Genomic DNA, 22,213 nt, shown 5'->3' with positions numbered 1-22,213 from the left:
CAGGTCTCTACTCCCAGGGAGTCTGATCCCACGGTGTGAGGTAGGGAATAAGCAGCGGTGTTTGAGTTTTATAAGATTCACAGGTGTGTCTGTTGGCCAGTGAGGTTGAGAACCACTGGTTCAGACTATATTTTCAACAGGTGAAAATAGTTCAGCCCTGAAAGTAACTATCAGCTAGTGTGGGCTTTTTGAAAATCTTATGAATGTGTTTTATTTAACACAGTATATCCGAAGTACTATCATTTCAGAGCACCTGAGTAGCTCAGTCAGTTAAGCATCTGACTCCTGATCTCAGCTTAAGTCTTGATCTTAGGGTTGTGAGTTCAAGGACCACATTGGGCTCCATGCTAAGCATGGAGCCTACTTAAAAACAACAACAAAAATCAAAGTACTATCATTTCAATGTATAATAATAAAAATCATTAATGAGGTATTTTACATTCTCTTTTGCAAACTGGCTCTTTAAAATATGGTATATTTTATACTTAATTCAGTCAAATTTTCTTATGTAATACTTGATCTATATTTAGATCTCATGAAATTTAGAGGTGAAAAAATAATTCATATGCCCAGTTGTTCTAAACATACTCAGAAGTTTCCCGCTAACAGTTACTCAGAAAGTTAGGCATAGAGTTACCATATGGCCTAGCAGTTCTGTCCTAGATGTATACCCACGAGAATTGAAAATACTTGGCCACACAGAAAATTGTACGCCAACGTTCATAGCAGCATTATTCACAATAGGCTCAAACTGGGAATAATACAAATATCAATTCGTTGCTGAATGGATAAACAAGGTGTGGCATATGCATTCAGCCATAAAAAGGAATGAAGTACTGATTCATGCTGCAGCATGGATGAACCTGTAAGACGTTATGCTAAGTGAAAGAAGGCAGACACCAAAGGCCACGTATTGTATGATTTCACTTACATGAAATGTCCAGAATAGTCAGATCTATAGAGAAAGTAGATTGATCCTTGCCAGGGGCTGGGAGGAAGGGAGAAGGATCTCCCTTTGGGGTGAAAATGTACTGATATTAGGGTAGTGGTAATGGTTGTACAGCTAACTCTGTGAATACACTGAAAACCACTGAATTGTGCACCATAAAAAGGTGAGTTCTATGGTATGTGAATTATATCCCAATGAATCTATTATTAATTAAGTATTTTTATGTTTAATTAAAGTTAGTTAACAGAAAAATTAAAGTTAATTAACAGGAAAATTAAAGTTAATTAACAGAAGAATTCAATTCTTAGTCGCAATGGGCACATTTCACATGCTTAGTAGACATTAGCATAGTCCTCTTGCTCTTTTTATTCAAAACAGGAGTTAGTATTAGGTCAGAGGTTTGTGGCTTTAGTTATTGGTGTGTGAACTATAAATGCTTTCGGACTTCTGCCTTACCTTCTGAGTGTTTTGGTGATGGGAACTTTTGAGCATAAAAGTAAAATATAAATAATTCTCAGCACTAGATAGGCTAGTGGTACACATGTGATTTTTCTAGAATGGGCTTTGAAAGTTTCTTAAGCTAACAAATTATATTGAATAGTTTATTAGAAAATGTGAAATAAAAGGAAAACGTTAGCTGTGCTATTTAAAAAGATGTAGCTGTTTGCTTATCTCTTTGGTTTGCTTTTTTTTTTTTTAAGATTCTTTTTATTTATTTGAGAGACTTAAGCAGACTGTGCGCTGAGCGTGGGGCTTGAACTTATGACCCTGAGATTGTGACTTGAGCTGAAACCAAGAGTCGGACGCTTAACCAACTGAGCCACCCAGGTGCCCCTTCATTTGCTTTCTGATAGACTTCCTGTTTTATTCATTGATCAGCTAGTATCAGGCTGACCAGATTCACCTTGGAAATTTCTTAAACAGATTTCCATTTCTAAGCGTAGTCTTGGAAATTCCAATTCAGGAAGCCTGCGGAAGGCTTTGGGTGGCTGTATTTGTTTAAAACTCCTTAATTGGGGCACCTGGGTGGCTCAGTCGGTGAAGTATCTGCCTTTGGCTCAGGTCATGATCCCAGGGTCCTGGGATTGAGCCCCACGTTGGGCTCCCTGCTCAGCAGGGAGTCTGCTTCCCCCTCTCCCTTTCCCTCTGTGCTCTCGCTCTCTCAAAATAAACAAGTAAAATCTTTTAAAAAAATAAAAAATAATAAAACTCCATAATTGATTCCGCTGCATTGCCATATTTGGGAGCCAACAACCTTAGAGTCCCTATTCTTCAGTTCCTAACAAATGAGGTGGTGTTTTTTTTAACCTCCCTGTTATGTTGTTGGGCTGAGCTAAAAAAAAAATCCCATAAGACATCTGATTGGATGGTCGTAAAATATATTTCAGTGAAAATGATATAAAGTTGATATAAAAATTTGTCACAGAGCGAGTTTGCCGCACGCCTTAATAAAATGGAAGTGGAACGTCAGAGTTTGGCAGAAGCGGTTACTCTGGCAGAAAGAAAGTACTCGGAGGAGAAGAAGAGAGTTGATGAACTACAGCAGCAGGTCAAAGTGTACAAGTCCAGCTTGGAGTCCTCGAAGCAGGAATTCATTGACTACAAGCAGAAAGCTACTAGAATACTCCAAGTAAGCATGAAATGGCTTTTGGATGTTAACGATTTCCCAAGTGGGAGACACTTTTCGACTCCATATAGATCTGCAAGAGGATTTGTTCGTGTCCGGCTGGGTTGGCTCACTTCAGGTGCCTTCCTCTACTTAGAGGTATTACAGAAGGCTGAAATGTCCCTTGTTCCTGCCGCTTTCGTTTCTTTTTATTTAAAAGTCCTTCTGCCACAGCCCAGCTCAGGTCTTCACCTGTCCCCTTAAACATGGCAGTATTGACGTTGCTGTAAAGCAGCCACTTTATTCTTCCTGGCTGATCCTCTGTTGAGTGTTTCAGAGCAGCTGGTCTCAGCCTCAGCCATCTTCTGCTGTGTCATCTCATGTAGTCTTCGGCTTCTCTGTCCTTTGCCTCCTGAGGGAAAGGTATCCTCTTATCTTTCCCTGGGAGGGTTTGTCAGCCTGTGTGCTGGTTCCTCTTCCGCTATATGTAAGCTCTTCCTCCTGAGTCTGTCCTCTCCCTTTATTTCTTCCTCTCTGCAGCCTTTTTCCGGCTCAGCTTACTCAACTCCTATGGTTGCTTGGTGGAAAATCAAAGACTAGATCTTGGAACTCCTGCCTAAGGAAAAAACATCCTTTGTCTTTTTTGACCACTTGGGTCCATTTCCTGTTCTTTCTTTCAATATCAGCCTTATTAGAATTATTGTAAATATGCCGTCTTTATTTTAGAGCTGTTAATTCTAACTCCTTCATATCATTTCTGTCCCTGATACATTTCTGAAATTGTCTTCCCAGACATCTTTAATGACCTGAATGCGTATTTTCTTCCTTTTCTTAATTTCCATCCACTTTGATTTGGGTAGGGCGTCGGACACTGTTAGTCCTCCTACCTTAAACTCCTGCCTCCGGTGCCACTCGAGCTGCCCTCTCGCACTGCTCCAGAGTGTCCAGAGACAAAGAGTCCTCTCAGCTTCAGTCCCAAGCCCTCTCTCACTCCTTACCTGGCGTTATCATTTATTCACTCTGCTTCTGTCTGTCACCTTGGTGTGACTTCAGCGTGTCTCCAAGCCTCACTTCCTGACCCCCGTTTCTAAGTGCCTGCCAGGCTTCTCTACATGGAATGCCCCATCCCCCCACACCAGCTTCTCCTTCATTTTCCGGTTTCGGTAAATATTATACCTTCTTCCCAGGCAATACAGCTTGAACCACGATGACGTTTTGACTCTACCTTTTTCCTTTATCTCCAGCCTCCTGTTGCGTATGAGCACCATTTTGAGTCCCCTTTCATGAGACAGCATATCCATGTCCTCTAAACTGTTCTTTCTGTGTCACTCTAATTTATTATTGAGCACCCAACTATTCACGAGGCATTATGTTAGATGCTGGGGGTGTGTTTTCTTTCTGAAAAGAGAGTTCAGTTAGCAGGACACTGAGGTAATCGATGTAATGAAGTTATTAATGCAGTAAGCCCTTAAAATCTGCCGGGGAATGTCAGGGATGGCTGGAGATGCTGTATAAAGAGGAACTTGAAGGAGGAGTAGGAATGCTTGTGGTAGGGAAGAGATTTCAGATAGAGCAGCTGGGCCAGAGCAGAGGGGGTCTGAGGGATGGCATCTTCAGTGGACGGCAGCTGGTTCCTGCCTCTGGGGCATGCAGCGTTAGGGATTAAGAGGGGGGAGAGACAACTCAATGACAGGCAGACCCATGGAGGGCCTCGCATCCTGTGCAGAGGAGTTTTGATCTGTATCTCCTCGGTGATGGTAGGGGTGAGAAGTGAGAGACTGAGCAGCGTGAGGCTTCCTGAGCGTGAGGGCTGGCGGTGAAGAGGAGGTGAGGGGAGAGTTGGCATCGAGTCAGGCCCTTAGGAGGTGCTCCGCAAATCGCTGCGGACGTTGACGGGTGAGGATGGGATGGTGAGAGGGAGACGGTAAAGATGAGAGTATCTGAATTAACGGTGAGAAGTAACGAGGACCTGGTCGAATTTGTGGCAGTGAGGATGGCAGATGGGACAGCTAAAAGATGTGTAGGAGGTGGGATGTGTGAGACTTAGGGATTCAGCTGGAGGAAGGGGAACTGCAAGTGGACCTTAGGAGGACTCTGGTTTTCTGGTTTCAGCGTGTGAGTGATGCGGCCCCATGTAGTGCAGCAGAGACGCAGGAAAGACAACCGGCTAGCACGGATGGACTCTAGGACAAGTGACAGTGAGTCTGCAGAACGGCCGTGACACCAAGGTGAAAGGTTCAGGAAGGCAATCAGAAGTAGAGGCCTGAAGCTCAGCACAGGGATATGGGCATTAGCCATGTGGGGGCAGAGAAAGAGAATTATGTGTGTTACAGAAAATATGAAAAATACGGAGAAGTTTGAAGAAGTCACCCATAATTCTACCACATGAAAAGGAGAACTATTTTATGGAGGAGAGTGCCTCTTAGATATTCATCTTGAAGGTGAAAGAGCTGATGGTCCTTGCTGCTGGCCTAGAATTATTATTATAGCACTTTTTTTTTTTTTTTTTTTTTTAGATTTTATTTATTTATTTGACAGAGAGAGACAGCCAGCGAGAGAGGGAACACAAGCAGGGGGAGTGGGAGAGGAAGAAGCAGGCTCATAGCGGAGGAGCCTGATGTGGGGCTCGATCCCAGAACGCTGGGATCACGCCCTGAGCTGAAGGCAGACGCTTAATGACTGCGCCACCCAGGCACCCCTATTATAGCACTTCTTAAACTGGTCTTCCCACATCAAATCTCTTCTTCCAACTCATCCTTTCTACCAGGGGTTGGCAAACTTTTTCTGTAAAGGGCCAAATAGTACATATTGTAGGTACCACATACTTTGTCTTTATTTTTTTATCCTTTAAACATCTAAAGATCATGCTTAGCTTATGGGCTGTACACAAGTAGGTCACAGGCCAGATCTGGCCCATCAGCCACAGTTTGTGAACACCTACTTTATACCACTGCCAGATTAACCCTCCTAAAATGCATCTCTGGTCCTATCACTTCCCTGTCTTCTTGTTAGTTGTTTGTTTTCACCCACCAGATAAAAGTCAAACATTTTGGCCTGGCATCTGAAGCCCCCCTAGATTGGTCCTAACATACTGTCCACGCGCATCTCAACAATACTTTCTTGTACGCCCTCATGCTTTTGCATTTTTATGCTTTGTCCTGTTTCCTCCACACCTGTTAAATTCCGGGCCATTTTGGGGCGCCTGGGTGGCACAGCGGTTAAGCGTCTGCCTTCGGCTCCGATGTGATCCCGGCATTGTGGGATCGAGCCCCACGTCAGGCTCTTCCGCTATGAGCCTGTTTCTTCCTCTCCCACTCCCCCTGCTTGTGTTCCCTCTCTCGCTGGCTGTCTCTATCTCTGTCGAATAAATAAATAAAATCTTTAAAAAAAAAAAAAAATTCTGGCCATTTTTCAGGATCTGCATAACTGCTGCTTTCAGGTAAAGCCTTCTCTTCCCCAGGAAGTGGTTTCTCCTTGGAACTCTCCAAGTAATCTTAGCAGGTGCCTCTCTTAACTTGTTTATTGCCTTCTACTGGATACTTGTAACTTCCCTTCTAGTTTATAAGGCAGGGAGTACTATCCCAAATGAGAGACTTCTTCATTGCATGGGACTCTGAGCACAGTGCCAAACCCATTGTAGGTGCTCCGTAAATATTTGCTGAGTAGCATGTGATGGAGATAAAAAGCATGAGAAAGAATGAGAAGAAAATACAAGGGAAGTCTTGTTAATAAAAAGTTTTCAACAGTAACGTGGTCCTGGGGACTAACATCCAAGGACGGTGTACAGCAAAGCCCTACTGCATTCTTATCCCCATGTAGACTTTCTTTGATGGAGAACGTAATTGGACTATTTCCATAGTGGCTTAGTTGGTGTAAGATTAATGGTATTCAGTATACAAGCTAATCTCTGTTTTGCTTAAAGATATTTCTTTTTTTATAATAGTCTAAAGAAAAATTGATTAACAGCTTAAAGGAAGGCTCTGGTTTTGAAGGCCTCGATAGCAGTACTGCTAACAGCATGGAGCTGGAAGAACTTCGGCACGAAAAGGAAATGCAAAAGGAGGAAATACAGAAGCTGTTGGGCCAGATACATCAGTTGAGATCCGAATTACAGGTAAGATTCAGTACGGCTCCACTGTGCAGATAGCTCCCGACCCCCGCGATCGGCAGGTGAGCGGCGGTGGAGTCTGTATTTTGGGGGAAGCGTGTTAGTGAGATGGCATGTGGAACTGGTGTGGGAACAGTGGTCGCCGTGTAGTAGCACATCGGAGGCAGTCGGTTTCCTGTCCGTCGATGGACTGTGGAGTCGTGGGAATAACACACAGGTAACTAGGTGCGATCTTTAAAACAAATTCTTACCCTGTGCCCACCATGCGCCAGGCGTCTTGTGGGCTCGGAGTTACACAAGGAGCCCGACAGAATCTTCATATTTATGGATGTTACAATCTAGTAGTTAAAACACAATGATATTTGGGCTTATCTATAAAACTGGGACGTTTTCTGATACTGGAATGGACACAGGGACAGTCCCTAAATTATAGTTTCACGAATAATCTTACGATTTATAGTTTATATGTAATTGCTGTTTTTAATCCAAAAGTAAGTTGGACCGTTCATTTAGATTAAACGTGGAGTCTTTGACATAAATATCATAGGAGGAGTCTCTGAGAATGGAGAGAAGATAAAGTGCAGGCTGACAAGCCTTCTTTAAAAGAAAAAAAACATTTTGCAAAGAATATTCATCCATGCATTAACTCAGCAAATCATTGGTTCGTAAGATGTGCATGACCTACAAAGGAAAGTGCGGAAGCTGTAAGAATAGGGTTTCGTGTCTAGAGTGTGCGCTTGGAATATCATATTTGGATAGAGGTCCCGTCTTTGGCGCTTAGTAGATGTGTTACCTGCACGAGACACTTCATCTCACTGAGCCTTAGTTTTCTCATCTGTGAAGTGGAGATAAACACAGGTTCTCTTGAGGATGAGGGATATGCGTCAGGGGCAGAGCATTGTCCCTGACGTGCATTAGGCTCTCAACAAATAGTAGCTACTGTTACTTCTGGATTTCTTACTGGCAAAGTAGAAGAGCTGGCCAAGGCCGTCAGCCTTATAGTCTGTATGGTTGGACTTTTTTTTCCTATAATTAATTTTGAATTCCAAAGAATTCAGTCCTGTGAACTTAGAAACTGAGTAGATGCTAATCCTGTTCATACCTTTTCTTATTCATACATGTATTTGGGATGAGATTATGAAAATATGACTTGTTTTATTTAATATCCTTACCCCAGCATCATTGATGACATTGACCATTTCTCAAGAAGTTCGTAAAATCTACGATAAGGATTATAGCATATCTAGCAAAATGGGAGAATTGTTAATGACTGTAACCGTTAAGCACTTACTTGCCAGGCATTGCGCGGACCTCTCAGCATGCAGCCTTCCGTTTGTTCCTTACTGTAACCTCTAAGGGAGATGGTGTATTCTCATTTTACAGTTTGAAGAAATTCAGTCACAGAGAAGGAAAGTAGCTTCCTATAACCAGTAAAGTAACAGAGTCGGGATTAGAAACCTTAGTCTGTCTGATTCCAGAACAAGTGTGTTGGTTTTTTTTTTTCCAGAATGTATGTTCTTAACCACTGCTCATACTTCCCGCCTCTCAAGAATTCGTCTGATTAAGTCAAATTGATGACAAAGATTACTTTACCTACTACTAACCCCAAAAACTCAAGGATGGGGAAAACAATTGTACTTATTGCTGCTTTCCTCTAAATCCCCAAAGTTGTATCACTGTAGAGTATCACACTGGTATTATTATCTGAGAGTATCATTAATCTGTTTCTTCAAAGAGTATGAAGTGCCAGAGTTTGCTTAGATGAGTATAAAACAGAGTGTACGAAAAGATAAAAAGCAAATTAAGATGCTAATTTTATTTTATTTTTATTTTTTTTAAGATTTTATTTATTTATTCGACAGAGATAGAGACAGCCAGCGAGAGAAGAAACACAAGCAGGGGGAGTGGGAGAGGAAGAAGCAGGCTCATAGCAGAGGAGCCTGATATGGGGCTCGATCCCAGACCGCCGGTATCACGCCCTGAGCCGAAGGCAGACGCTTAACCGCTGTGCCACCCAGGCGCCCCTAAGACGCTAATTTTAATCTCTTGTGGTACTGTATGGATGGACACACGCTTAGCTCATACAGGGGGTAAATAGAGAAACCAGAGTCATGTTCTTTGCCACTAGTACATTCCACAGGAAATCTAGAAAGTGGTTTTTGAGTTTGAAGAAGTGAGAATAATGACACTAAGTGAAGGAGTAAGAAATAGAGAAAGATATAAAAACAGATAATGGTAATAAAATTTAAAAAATGAAATAATAGGCTAACCTCAGGTGATGTGAGAGAGAAGTTATATTCCTACTTGACGCACACACACAAAAACTAACTAAACCCTGCAATTCCAGGGGCCTGATGCAGCGAAGTTCTTTTTGATGGTATGTTTGTGTTCCTTTGGAAATTGTTAGCTTTTGGGTAGAGCTATAATCTCCCAGTGAGCCGCTGTTGACGACTCCTTGTTCAGCCATACGGTTCGTGCGCTGGGGCGGCTAGTGTCCTGTCCATTTCTCTCACCGTTTGCCGGATCATACAGTGAAGCGTCCATGTACGTGCTCCTTTTAGGCTGAGACCATGTCTCACTCATCTTTATCCCTCTAGTGCCTGCTGGGCCCAGTTCATGTGCATCGTAATTACTTGATAAATGTTGACACGAACAGTGAATTACTGCTTTCACACGTAAGTCCCGTTGTTTCAGGATGTGGAGGCGCAGCAGGTGAGTGAAGCAGAATCAGCAAGAGAACAGTTACAAGATCTGCAAGACCAAATAGCTGGACAGAAAGCATCTAAACAAGAGCTGGAGGCAGAACTGGAGCGACAAAAGCAGGTAAAGATTTTATTTTATTTTATTTTTCCAAGATTTTATTTATGTACTTGAGAGAGTGAGCACGCATGCAAGTGAGAGAGCATGAGTGGGGAGAGGGGCACAGGGAGAGGGAGACGCAGACTCCCCACTGAGCAGGGAGCCCAAGGTGGGGCTCGATCTCAGGACTCCGGGACCATGACCCGACACTTAACTGCCTGAGGCACCCAGGCGCCCCACAGGTAAAGATTTTAGATGGGTGTTTGCCAAGGAAGACGCTTTGCTGGCAGTCCTATGAGGAGACTCTCCAGTGAAGCAACTTACTGAAATTCTTACAGAATGGGCGTGGAGTGGTGATGGCACATGGGACCTTCTAGCTCCCTCCTGTCTTGTTACTACCCACCCCCCTCACTGTTTATTTCACAGATAAAAAACAGAGCCACAGAATGGTTATGGAACTTGTCTAATCTCACACAGTTAACTAGAGAACAGAATAGAACCCAGGGTGCCTGTCCCAGAGTTCTTTCTGCTACCTTGTCTGTTTTATTATATCTCCTTGTCACAGTGTGTATTTATGGAAAACTTAAAAACATCCTTTGGTTTTCACATTTTATTACATTTGTATTTTCTAGGAACAACAGTAATACTATTTAATAGAAATATAAATACAACATTAGTGCTGTGATTAGACTGCTCTTTCTGTTTGAGAAGAAATATTTATAGACTGTTCTTACCAATCATGTTTAAAATTACACTTCTTTGTTCAGTTAGCAGTTGTCTGCTCCCCCAACCAAATTATTTTACTTTGGTATGCTTACATATAGTTTCCTTATTAAAACAGTTGTACATGCTTGCATCCACATTTTCAGAACAAGATGCTGTATCTAATATTAATAACATCTGGAACTTACTGAATAATGACACTGTTATAGGCACTTGTAGACATGATTTTATTTTATCCTGACAATAAAATCTGTATTCTCTTCATTTTGTAGAAAACGGTTCTTAAAATGATCACTGCATCGCATAACATCTTCAGTTTTGTGTGTTTATATATTTTAGATCTTTTCTTTAGGATTTCTCGTTTCTGAAACTGGTTCTGTTATCAGAAATGTTTGTTTTTATTACGAAGGTGCCACTTGCATCTGTTTCCTGAGTGGTAAGAAAAGCGATTGAGTAGCAAGCTGCAGAGGACATCACAGGCTGTCTTAGATAATTTAGTTATAAAATTGGCTGTCCTTTCAGAAATTGCATTTTAATTTATTCAAGGAGCTATTATGTATTGAAAGGCAAAAATTTGATGTTCTTGATGGTTAGTGAGATAATTTTTATTTTATTATGGCAGCTGGTCTTCCTGCATCCGCTGCCAGTGCCCGTTTTTAAAATGATAGAGTCCAGCAGAGGCCAGTGCAGCTGAACGTAGCTCTAGCCGATTTGTTTAGTCATCGGATGTTCTAGGTACAAGTGCTTGGTCTTGGGATTAAATAGTCCTGTAGTGCTTCTTATTAATTTAATTAATTTCAACCTTAAATTTTGTGCTAGCCTAGAGCTTAAAAGAAATCATGCAGACCTTTTTGTAAATTGTGGTTCTCCTACCCAAATTACTGCCTCATTTTCTCTATTCTCACTTATCTCAGTTCTTTTCATCTGTGAAATGAGCAGGTTGAACTAAATGTTCTAAAGTAGTCTAGCAGTTTGATCCTGTCTCCTGTTTACTTCTTCCTCCAGCTCCCTTTACTTACTTCGTCTGCACAGTTAAGCATAATGCTTTTGATAATCCTTAATTAATCTTTCTTCCCTGACATGCGCTTTGCTCTAAAATTCCTACTGACACCGACTCATCATATCCATTGCACAAACCAGCAGCACATTCGTGCAGTTGTTAGGGAATCCAGAGGTCTGGTCTTGCCCTGCCCTACCCTGCCCTCCCCTCCCCTAGAACAAGGTTCAGGATACTGCCTGATACAAATAAGCACATGAACAGTTGTTCAGCATCATTAATCATTAGAGAAATGCAAATTGAAACCACAGTGAGATATCAGGACGTCCCCATAGGATAGCTACACTTAACCAAGACTGATGATACCAAATGTTGGGAGGGATGTGGAAGAACTGGAACTCCCTCATATTGCCGTGGGAGTGCAAAATGGTGCAGGTATTTTGAAAACCGTTCAGAAAACAATTTGGCAAGTTTTTTCCCTTTAAGTTAGACATAACACTTAGGCGATCCGGCAGTTCTATTCCTACATATCTACCCAAGAAAAATGAAGACCTGTGACCACGGAAAGACTTGATCCATCGTACTGGAGTGCTGTTCATCAGATTCACCCAAGTCTGTTCGTTTGTTCATTCAGTGTAGATGTGGCGCGTGTTGGCTGAGTGCCTCCTGTGTGTCAGGAACTGTTTTAGGTACTGGGGATGAAATGGGGAACACTGATGTCGCTTCTGTCTATTCATGTCTCACTTTGTAGGAATTCCACTACATAGAAGAAGATCTGTACCGAACAAAGAACACATTGCAAAGCAGGATTAAAGATCGAGAAGAAGAAATTCAAAAACTTAGGAATCAGGTATGAATGAGTATTCACAACTTGGGAAAAGATACCGTGGTAATTTTTTTTTAAAGGGTACAGAAAGACCTTCTTTTCCCATATTTTCACTGGAATTCTGCCATTGCAACAGTGAGATGTTATTTTCAATCTGATACAGAATTTTCATCTAATGCCATTTTAGTCTGTGTTTGCTGTATTCTGTGGCTTCTTCATCTAGAAGTGTCTTGTAGCCAGAGCCATCTGAGGACATGTGACTTACCCCAAAATTTCATATCTTGTAACTTCAGTGGTGCTGGTGCTGATTGCCAGTTTCATAATTACCATTTGTTTCCTAAGAAAAATCCAATGATAAATCTTCCTATTAACAATTGATAGGTCTTTCATAAAGTCACCAAGACTTCTTTTTAACTCTGACAATGTAAAATATAGGAAATAACATGTGTCCCCCACCCAGATTTACCAGTGCATATCATTAACTGTGACAGAATCATGCATCCGCTTATCCTGTAACTCTAGCTTGTCCTTTTCTCCCTTATGTTTACATTGTCCTTTATCCCTTATGTTTATTGACTTAATAAATAATGAGCTCATTGATCATTTAAATAATTTACATGAAGATTGATTCTTCATTTTTTCATTAGCTGATGACTTAGTTTGGACATAAAAAGTCAAATAATTTTAGTGGTTTTTTTTAAAGATTTTATTTATTATTTGACATAGAGACAGTGAGAGAGGGAACACAAGCAGGGGGAGCAGGAATGAGAGAGGGAGAAGCAGGCTTCCCGTTGAGCAGGGAGCCCGACACAGGGTTCGATCCCAGGACACTGGGATCATGACCTGAGCTGAAGGCAGATGCTTAATGACTGAGCCACCCAGGCACCCCTAAATAATTTTAGTTTTTAAGTTGTCAGACTTCATAGTAGTCCATAATTTAAAATATTTTAAAATATTTTTATTTTTGTAAGAGTTGGGAACATCTGAACATTCAGTGTTCTATTCTTACCTCACCTGCCTTTGTGAAATGCTTACAAGTGGTAACATGACTTTCTAGCAGAAAGTCAAAAGAAAGGAGCATAAACCACCAATTTGTTTAATCCTTAAACATTCCTGTATTTATTAAATGTTTTTTGAGTGCCTACTAAGCCTAAGATATTGTGTTATTTTTGTTAATTAAGAATTAACTTAGGGGGATATCTCTTAAAGATTTTTTTATCTAAGTAGAACAGAGGAAAGAAAACCTTTGTCTCATAAAAGAAAGTTGATTTGTACAATTTTAAAAAGAGATCGGCATCTTCATACATTGCCAAAAAAAAGAAAAAGAAAAAAAAGAAAGCAACCCATAAATGAGTGGCCAGATAAGCACGTACGTGGTAGGTGCTCAAAATCATCAGTCATCAGGGGATGCAAATTAAAGCCTCAGTGGGATGTACACTGTTGCTCACTAGAATGTAACTGTATCCCTAACTGTCATGTACAGAGAGCTACAGCAATGTGTCCACTGTCAGATAGCTAGAAAATTGCAGAGCAGAGGTGAAAACCTGTTTGTGGTCTTCGAATCGCACCCCAACTGCTGAGTTATGGAAGGTATTGAATCCCAGCCGAGAAGTTCAAACTGTACTATGGATCGATGCTTTCAAATATCTTTGATCATGATGCCACAGTAAGAAGTAAAGTACACCTTGTGTCTCAGTACTCACGTGTACTTAGAAATACAACACTAAAACAGAATTACTCTTACATACTGTGTGCTGTGTACTCTGTCCCATTGTATTCTGTAACTATTTTAAAATGTGGATTGTGGCCCACCAAATCGATTTTGTGGCCCATTAATGCAGTTTGAAAATCTCTTCTGTAGACAGTGAAAGAATGATCATAGAGTTTTGAGAAATTGAATAATGCCACACTTTACCTGTGGGAATGTAATTCTATGTTGTATGACGTTTGCTTTGTGTAATAATTGTATAAACACTTTGCCTTTCAGCTTACTAATAAAACTTTAAGCAACAGCAGTCAGTCTGAGTTAGAAAACCGACTCCATCAGCTGACAGAGACTCTCATCCAGAAGCAGACCATGCTGGAGAGTCTCAGCACAGAGAAGAACTCTTTGGTCTTCCAGCTGGAGCGCCTCGAGCAGCAGGTGAACTCTGCCAGTGGAAATAGCAACAATGGGTCTTCCATTAATATGTCTGGAGTTGACAGTGGCGAAGGTAACAAAAAAAGGAATTTTGAGAGAACATTGCATTGCCTTAATTTCCAACCTTGTTAATTCAGGCATGACTTTGAAAAGTTACAGAAAGACCATTTTTATTTGAAAAGAAGCTCCATCCAGCAGAACACTGCTTTTCTCCTGATGTGTGAGGCCTGAGCCATGCACTGTTTGACATGATCTTTAGCAGACAGGAGAGTGGACTGATTAATATACCCCTCGTTATGGGGCGCCTGGGTGGCTCAGCTGTTAAGCGTCTGCTTTCGGCTCAGGGCATGATCCCAGGGTCCTGGAATGGAGTCCCGCATCGGGCTCCCTGCTCAGCAGGAAACCCACTTCTCCCTCTCACACCCCCCTTGCTTGTCTTCCCTCTCTCGCTGTCTCTCTCTGTCAAATATACCCCTTGTTAGCATGGGACTTTGAGAAGGGAGGCCCGAGGAACAATGATCATGTTGAAATACGTAGGACATTCAACAAGATATTGATGATAAGGTAGATAATTTGGCAGAGAGGGGCTTTCAGGAAACTTGAAGATTTGCTTTAATAATCTTCTAGTCCATAATTATGAATATTAAAGTTAATACTTAGTCTTATAAGTATATCCATTCTCTATAATTTCAATAGAGAAATCTGTAGAGTCCCAAAGTCAAGTCCCAAATCAAGAAGAATTTTAAAGATTTCAGTATAAGCTTCAACAGATCAGGTTTTTAATCTTAGAGCTTCATAAAGAAATTCAGCAAATTTCTCAGTTCTTTGGCTTTAAATTAAAAGTTTTTTAAGGGGTGCCTGGGTGGCTCAGTCGGTTAAGCATCTGCCTTCGGTTCAGGTCATGATCTCAGGATCCTGGGATCGAGCCCCACGTCAGGCTCCCTGCTCAGCATTGAGTCTGCTTCTCCCTCTGCCGCTCCCCCTACTTGTGCTCTGTCCCCCGCCCGTCACATAAATAAATAAAATCTTTAAAAAAAAAAAAAGTTTTTTTAAGTTTTTAAAAAATAACATTTTATAGATATGTTTTTAATAACATGGTTGCTGTCAAAAGAAATCTCAAAAAAAGGATATTAAAATCATCCAAATACTCTGTTCCCCTCAGATAACATTTTAGAATATCTCCTTTCAGACTTTTTTCCTATATATGTTTATATTGTCTGTTTTATTGTTTTTTTAACTTTTTTCAATAAATCAATTTTCTTTTTTTTTTTTAAGATTTATTTATTTACTAGAGGGAGAGGGAGGGAAGGAGAGAGAGAATTTCCAGCAGACTCTCTACTGAGTGTGGAGCCCAATGCAGGGCTTGATCTCACAACCGTGAGATCATGACCTGAACTGAAATCAATAGTCGGACACTTAACTGACTGAGCCACCCAAGTGCCCCTAGAGCTTACGTTAAAAAACAAAAACAAGGGGCGCCTGGGTGGCGCAGTCGTTAAGTGTCTGCCTTCAGCTCAGGGCGTGATCCTGGCATTCTGGGATCGAGCCCCATATCAGGCTCCTCTGCTAGAAGCCTGCTTCTTCCTCTCCCACTCCCCCTGCTTGTGTTCCCTCTCTCGCTGGCTGTCTCTGTCCAATAAATAAATCTTTAAAAAAAAATAAAAATAAAAATAAAAAATAAAAAACAAAAACAAATTCTAATCTGTGATGCCAACAAAACAAACAAAACAAAATAGCCCAGAAGAAAATCCTAATTAATATATAAGAATTAAACATATAATAATCTGTCAGAAATCAGTGAATCATTGTGGTGCTGGACCAGCTGGTGAGCTAGGGGGAATTTGTTTAAAGTTAAATCTTCATTTCACTTGTACACAAAATTAATCCCTATTATATTGAAGAATTAAATATTAAATTGAAACATGAAAAAACTAGAAAAGTCATTAAATATTTATGATATTTCTGATTAGAAAAATGTTCAGTATCACTAGTAATCACACATACCAAAGAAGGCAAAATAAAGCACTTTATTAAAGTCCCAAAGGTGATGATAGACTAGAAGGGGTCTGCAAGAAGAGTTTCCAGGCAAAGAGAAGAGCAGGTGCAAAGGCCCAGAGGTAGGAGCAGTGCTGTCATGTTGCAGGAACAGCAGGGAGGCCAGTACAGCTGGAGAAGACTGAGTGAGGGGGGAGAGTAGTCAAAGGGGGAATTCAGAGAACTTGGAGGAGATTGTTTGGCCTGTGTAAGGAATTTTACTCTGAATGAAGTAGGAAGCCATTGAAGGATCTTGAAAGGGGTGACTGACTGCATTTTAGCAAGATGCCTCTGGCTGCTATGTCCAGAATAGACGGCAGAGAACTGAGCGGAGGCAGAGGACCAGAGAGAAGCCATTATAATAATGTGCATGGGGGATGGTGGCAGTTAAACCAGAGAGGGGGGGTTATTTTAAAGGTGAGTGGCAGATTGGATGTGGAGTTTGAGAGAAAGAAAGGAGTCAAGGGTTTTGGCTTGAGCTGATGAAACAATGTTGTCAAATACTGAGATGGGGGAAAAGGCAGGGTATGTAGGTTGTCAGGGAGGGCAGGAAGTCAGAATCATGGTTTTGGGCATGCTGAGCTTGAGATGATGTTAGACATCCAGATGGAAACAAAACAGACGATTAGATGAGTCTGGAGTTGGTGGTCTGGGCTGGAGATAGAAATCTGGGAGTCATCAGCATTGTAGAAAGGGTGTCTGGCCTCACTTTTGCTCATTGATATTGACTCCTGGCAACACTTGGTATTTGTAAACTTCAATTTTTGCTAATTTCATGGGGAAATATATTTTTTAGTTTTTTAATTTTTATTTTTGTGGATATGAAGTTTAAGTAGTTTATATAATCAAATTTATGTCTTTTCTTTATAGTTTCACCTTCTTTGAATGTAATGCTTAGAAAGTTGGCCTTGCGAATTTCTTCCATTTGTAGTACAGTAATATATTCAACTATAATTTTGTTAGGACGTTGCTTTTGGTGTTTGTACATTAATTCATTATTTTCTTGTTTAAACAGGCACACGGCTCCGAAATGTACCTGTTCTTTTTAATGATACAGAAACAAATCTGGCAGGAATGTATGGAAAAGTCCGAAAAGCTGCTAGTTCCATTGACCAGTTTAGGTAAGCAAGGGCAGTAATGATGAGTGATGGATCGTCAGCTATTTTTGTACCGTTTTCCGGTAGCTTCAGTCACAGTGAGTCCCATCAGGCAGAGCTGATATTTAGAGTGATATTCCCTACTTCCTCTCACAATATTTCGATCTCATGAGATTGCTTTATGTGGTCGGCCAGTGCCTGTGTTTTACTGAAGATGACTAACCCTGATCATTTCTCTTCTTTCTATAGTAAACTCTTATTAAATTTCATTGAGAAAACCTCTATCTCATGTAAATACATCCACTGGAATATTTTCTTTCATTACTTTATCATGTGGTGAGAATAAAAGATGCCACTATGTATAGTGAACAGTACTCATTTTAATATATACTTGATATATACTACATAAGTAATGTTAATTTATATACATGTTATTATATATTTGTAACTTCTTTATACTAGCAGACATGCACCTTATAAAGAAAATGTTTTAACAGTGTATGTTTGCCTTGATAAACTTCATGTTTAATCCACTAAATCCACTGCCTCTTAGTGTTTCTAATTAAACACAATTATAATGAATTTTTGCAAAATAGAGCAATCTTTTCTTACCTTTTTTGTGTCAGAATAAAGCTGTGTTGTTAAAAATCAAGAGGATGATTTGCTAAGGTTCTTGAGGCCATGGGCCAAGGATGCCATAGTCGTTATGTCCAGATTATTAAGCACATTTATTTCAACTATTTGTTTATTCAACATACGTAATAATTTTTAGAGAAATTAGATACTAGGCGTTATGCTGATGGCAGTGAAAGAAGCAGAAAGGCCTAGAAGAAAGGTGTATTTGCCTATGTATGTATCCATCTTGACAGGGAAAAAATGTTGCAGAGAGACGTGAGTAGTCAGGTCTGGACTTCGTATTCTTCCCGCATTTACTTTGGTGTGTATTTGAGTTTCTGTAGTTCTGAGCCTTTTAGAAACCTGTGCACTAGCTTCCGGATTAGCTATCCCAAGTGTTAACCAGCCTTTATCCTGTGCACGTGTTGACTGTTGCCTTATCTCTCTCGTAACTTGTTTGGTCTCTAAAAGAAAAATTATTCAGAGAGTTTGCCCCCTATAGGTGCAGCTGAAGAATTAAGGGAAATAGACCGTATTTAACAGTCAAGCCACAAACGAGAGAAAGTGTTTGTTTACTATCATGTTTCTATATGGTTATTTCAAGTAATCATTTAACAATCTGCTGTAAAATGATTTTTCTTTTATGATGGCCACATAAATAGCTTAAATGAGAGAAATCCTAAAAGGCATCGTTGGCTGTTACCACAGGAAGATGTGCTTTGAATGTAACTGTCTCCTCTTCCCGCCCCCCATTTGCACAGCATCCGCCTGGGAATTTTTCTCCGAAGATACCCCATAGCACGAGTTTTTGTAATTATATATATGGTAAGTAAACTTATTTGAAAAAGTAATGCTACACTTGATTTTTAACAAGTTTTTTTTCCAGCTGCTGAGCATTTTGACTAAAATCCAGCAATTAGTTTTGAAAGAAAATAGAACTCATTTTCAGTCATTAAAACTTTTTTTCTCAAGGATGCATGTAGAGTGACAGTTCATTGCATCTAAAATATAAATTGCTCAAAGGCTTGTCCTGCAATAAAATGACCTGTAATGCAGTTTAATAGTTACCTCTACTTCTGAGCCCCTCTAATGACAAAAATGTGCAAAACAATTGATTTCATTTTTAGGTTGATGTTAAGTTTCTTTGATTATTTTCATGTGTTTTGCTTTATATTCTGAAAGGAGCTCAACATTGATTTCCATTCTTTCAGATTTCTTAGCTCTAATACAGTGGTCACCATGGTTTGGGATACTGTTTCATGTGTCCTTTGACCCTAAAAAGCCTCTGACTGTTCTGAATGAGGACGTCTAGTTGAGTTCAATTAAGACAAGCAGTCTTCCTGAAAAAGAAAAAAACTTACCTAGAAAGAAATTTCTCTGTGATCCACTAGAGGGAAGAGTTACTCCTTTGAATAAAAAGTGTTTAAGAAGTGAGGGATGGAGAGAAGAAAAGAAAAAAATTGAACAGCATCAAGAAGGATTTAGAATAGGTGCACGCAGGTGGATTCCCACTGTTGGAGATGAGGAAGAACACCTGCGCCATGTGTCATGGTGTCAGCGCTGCCATGAGGGAGTTAGGGGAAATTCCTCACTGTGGGTCCTGTGCTAGACCCTGAATCAGCCTCTGAAGCCTGACACATTATTCCTGTCAGGAATGTCTTCCCGTCTCCTGTTCACCAAATCATGGCTAAACCCTTTTGCAGAACACCAACCGTACAACCATGACTCTGTTCTAAAAAAAAGCCTTTGCAACCAACTGCATGTACATCTAGCAATTCCAGTCCTGCATCTCCTCTGCATTATAGTCACCTGATCGGTTATTCATGTGCACTCATGCATTTACGGATGTGCTAACAACTTTGATAATTCTCACCTGAGAATTCTGTAGGTCTCAAAACCGTTACCCTCCATCGCACTTAGCTTGTTTGTTTGCATGTTTGTTTCTTCATTATTTATCCAGTAAACAGGCACTGGGCCCCTGCAAGGTTGCAGACCAGTGCTGGCCATGCAAAGACAAGACATGGTTCCTGCCCTCAGTACACGACACAGTGGGCCTTTGGTGAAGATTGATTCATTGGCTAATCTGTAAATTGTTTTCTCTCTCTTTAGGCTTTGCTTCATCTCTGGGTCATGATTGTTCTATTGACTTATACACCAGAAATGCACCACGACCAACCACATGGCAAATGAACTGAGCCCAGTTGCTTCAGTGATTGGTTGTCTTTTTCCAGACTTGGCATCTGCAAAAGGACCAGTTGCCTGAAATTGCTGACAGCAGTGCACAAGGTTATTTCATCACTACAAGCTTTTAACTCGTTAAGTTATTATACAAGTACTCTGCTACCTAAATCTTCCTCTCATTTCCTTCAAATGGTAAGAGTTTCTAAAACAGACAGACAATAATTTAATAAGCTCAGCTCTGCTTTTTCTGAAGTCAGAGGTTCAGTGTTTATTTGTATACACATGGACCTGCTGGGTTTGTTCACCTCTGTACAGACCATCCTATTTTAGGTGACATGCATTATGGGTTATAATCAGGGAAACTAATTGTATTTAGTGATACAAATAAAATGTTTTCTTTTTGATAAGTCAGTCTGGTTTTGTATTTTCATATATTTAGCTTTGCAAATATGGATTTACTTCTTACATGGTAAAGACTCGATTGGTATAAGTTTTCATATAAACACATAAATAAAATTTACTGTGCTTTTTTCTTTCTTCTTTCTTTCTTTCTTTCTTTCTTTCTTTCTTTCTTTTTCTTTCTTTCTTTCTTTCTTTCTCTTTCTTTCTTTCTTTCTTTTATTTTTACAGATTTTAGTTATTTATTTGACAGAGAGAGACAGCCAGTGAGAGAGGGAACACAAGCAGGGGGAGTGGGAGAGAAAGAAGCAGGCTCCCAGCAGAGGAGCCTGATGTGGGGCTTAATCCCAGAACGCCGGGATCACGCCCTGAGCCGAAGGCAGACGCTTAATGACTGAGCCACCCAGGCGCCCCAGCATTTTTCTTTTTAAAAAATAATAGTTTCTCATCGCCATTAAATAGGACCTTTCCCAATGGGCTCTAGCGAGTGGAGCAGAGATCAGCAGGGGTGCCACCTGTAAGTGATTCTTGGTGCTTTGCCCCTGCTCTGTTGGATGCACCTCTCCGTCCCACCCCCACCGTGCCAGCTTCCTCTGCTTCTTACACTCTCATTCACTGTCCTCCTCTTTTCCTTTTCTCTAGCCTGCGCCTTGGGTTAGCTCAAGATATCCCCTGCTTGTAGCATTTAGCAATGAAATCTATTTTATCGACCTTTGCACTTTTAAAACACTCCAGTGCAAAGACATTACAGAATTATTCTCTGGAAAGAGAAATTTTCTTTGCTTTAAGTTCAATATAATGTCTCTTTTGGCTTTCCTTTTCCTCCACATGTCTGAATTCTTATTTTGTCCTCTGGGTACTGGTGGTCTCTCTTCGTGAGTGATTAATACGTGTAGACCTTGGGCAGGGGTGTAGTTCTTCCCATCAGGAATGTTGTTGAGGATGTCGGCTGGTGCCTAACTGAAAACCCGAGCAGAGTTTCTGTTCTTAACGACATCTGTACTCTGACTTTAATTGACCTATAAATCTTCAGAAGTTTTGATACCCTAGGAAATGTATATGTTTCTTATTTTTCATCAGAAAATGAAGTTTTGAAGGTCATCTGACGGATGCTTGCGCTTTTTCTCAGTTTAGCATGAATGCAAAAGGCAGAAATGCCACATCAGCTTAAAGTGGAGGTGAGGGATTGGGGGTAGAGGCGTGCCATTCAGTCCGCAGGGTTTATGTCACCTTCTTCCTCGGCTGTGAGGGCCTGTCAGAGTGGAGCTGTGAGGCCAGGTTTGATCTTAAATGGGGTAAAGTAAAAGTTTAGTCTTGCTAATATCTTTTAAAGGTGGTTTTTCCTCTCTTCTAATTTGGAAAAATTTCTGGAAAATGATTAAAACCAGGTTGCGTAACTTAAAATGGAAAACAGCACATGCTTCACCGTCGTGTCCTGCCAGACTTCCCATCTCTGCGCGTCCTCCTGGCTTTGGTAGGGATGCCTCTAAATCTTTTTTCAGTCTTTGCACTTTCTTGGCTTTGGAAATAGTTTGACAAAGTGTTTCCAAGATTATTTTTCTGCAGTTACTTTTTAATTAAGTTTCAGTTTCAGTATTCTTAGCCACTAACAACTGGGGAATTTTAAAAAGTGTTCCCTTTCATTTATCCTCAGATAGCACGAAACCTTGACCTAATTAAAAGGATTGCATGAGAGCCGATTGTTTTCTTTTCTATCCAGTGTGTTCATTTAAAGACAT

At 40.6% G+C, this 22,213-nt stretch overlaps 1 protein-coding gene across 1 annotated transcript in view; it reads left to right on the top strand.

Moving 5' to 3' along the window:
• GOLGA5 (golgin A5) overlaps positions 1-20,479 on the top strand; it is a 34,395-nt gene extending 13,916 nt beyond the window's left edge. The window contains exons 6-13 of the mRNA XM_044389969.3: positions 2,376-2,579; positions 6,499-6,669; positions 9,358-9,486; positions 11,934-12,032; positions 13,996-14,221; positions 17,198-17,303; positions 18,656-18,719; positions 20,004-20,479. Of these exons, the coding sequence (XP_044245904.1) occupies positions 2,376-2,579; positions 6,499-6,669; positions 9,358-9,486; positions 11,934-12,032; positions 13,996-14,221; positions 17,198-17,303; positions 18,656-18,719; positions 20,004-20,084 (1,080 nt within the window). The 3' untranslated portion in view covers positions 20,085-20,479. The remainder of the gene's footprint in view (positions 1-2,375; positions 2,580-6,498; positions 6,670-9,357; positions 9,487-11,933; positions 12,033-13,995; positions 14,222-17,197; positions 17,304-18,655; positions 18,720-20,003) is intronic.
• Positions 20,480-22,213: the final 1,734 nt, after the last annotated feature.

This window comes from Ursus arctos, unplaced genomic scaffold, assembly GCF_023065955.2.
Source record: "Ursus arctos isolate Adak ecotype North America unplaced genomic scaffold, UrsArc2.0 scaffold_25, whole genome shotgun sequence".
Taxonomy (NCBI): Eukaryota; Metazoa; Chordata; class Mammalia; order Carnivora; family Ursidae; genus Ursus; species Ursus arctos.
The sequence above is the reverse complement of the archived record's forward strand: the minus strand, read 5'-3'. Positions and strand labels throughout refer to the sequence as shown.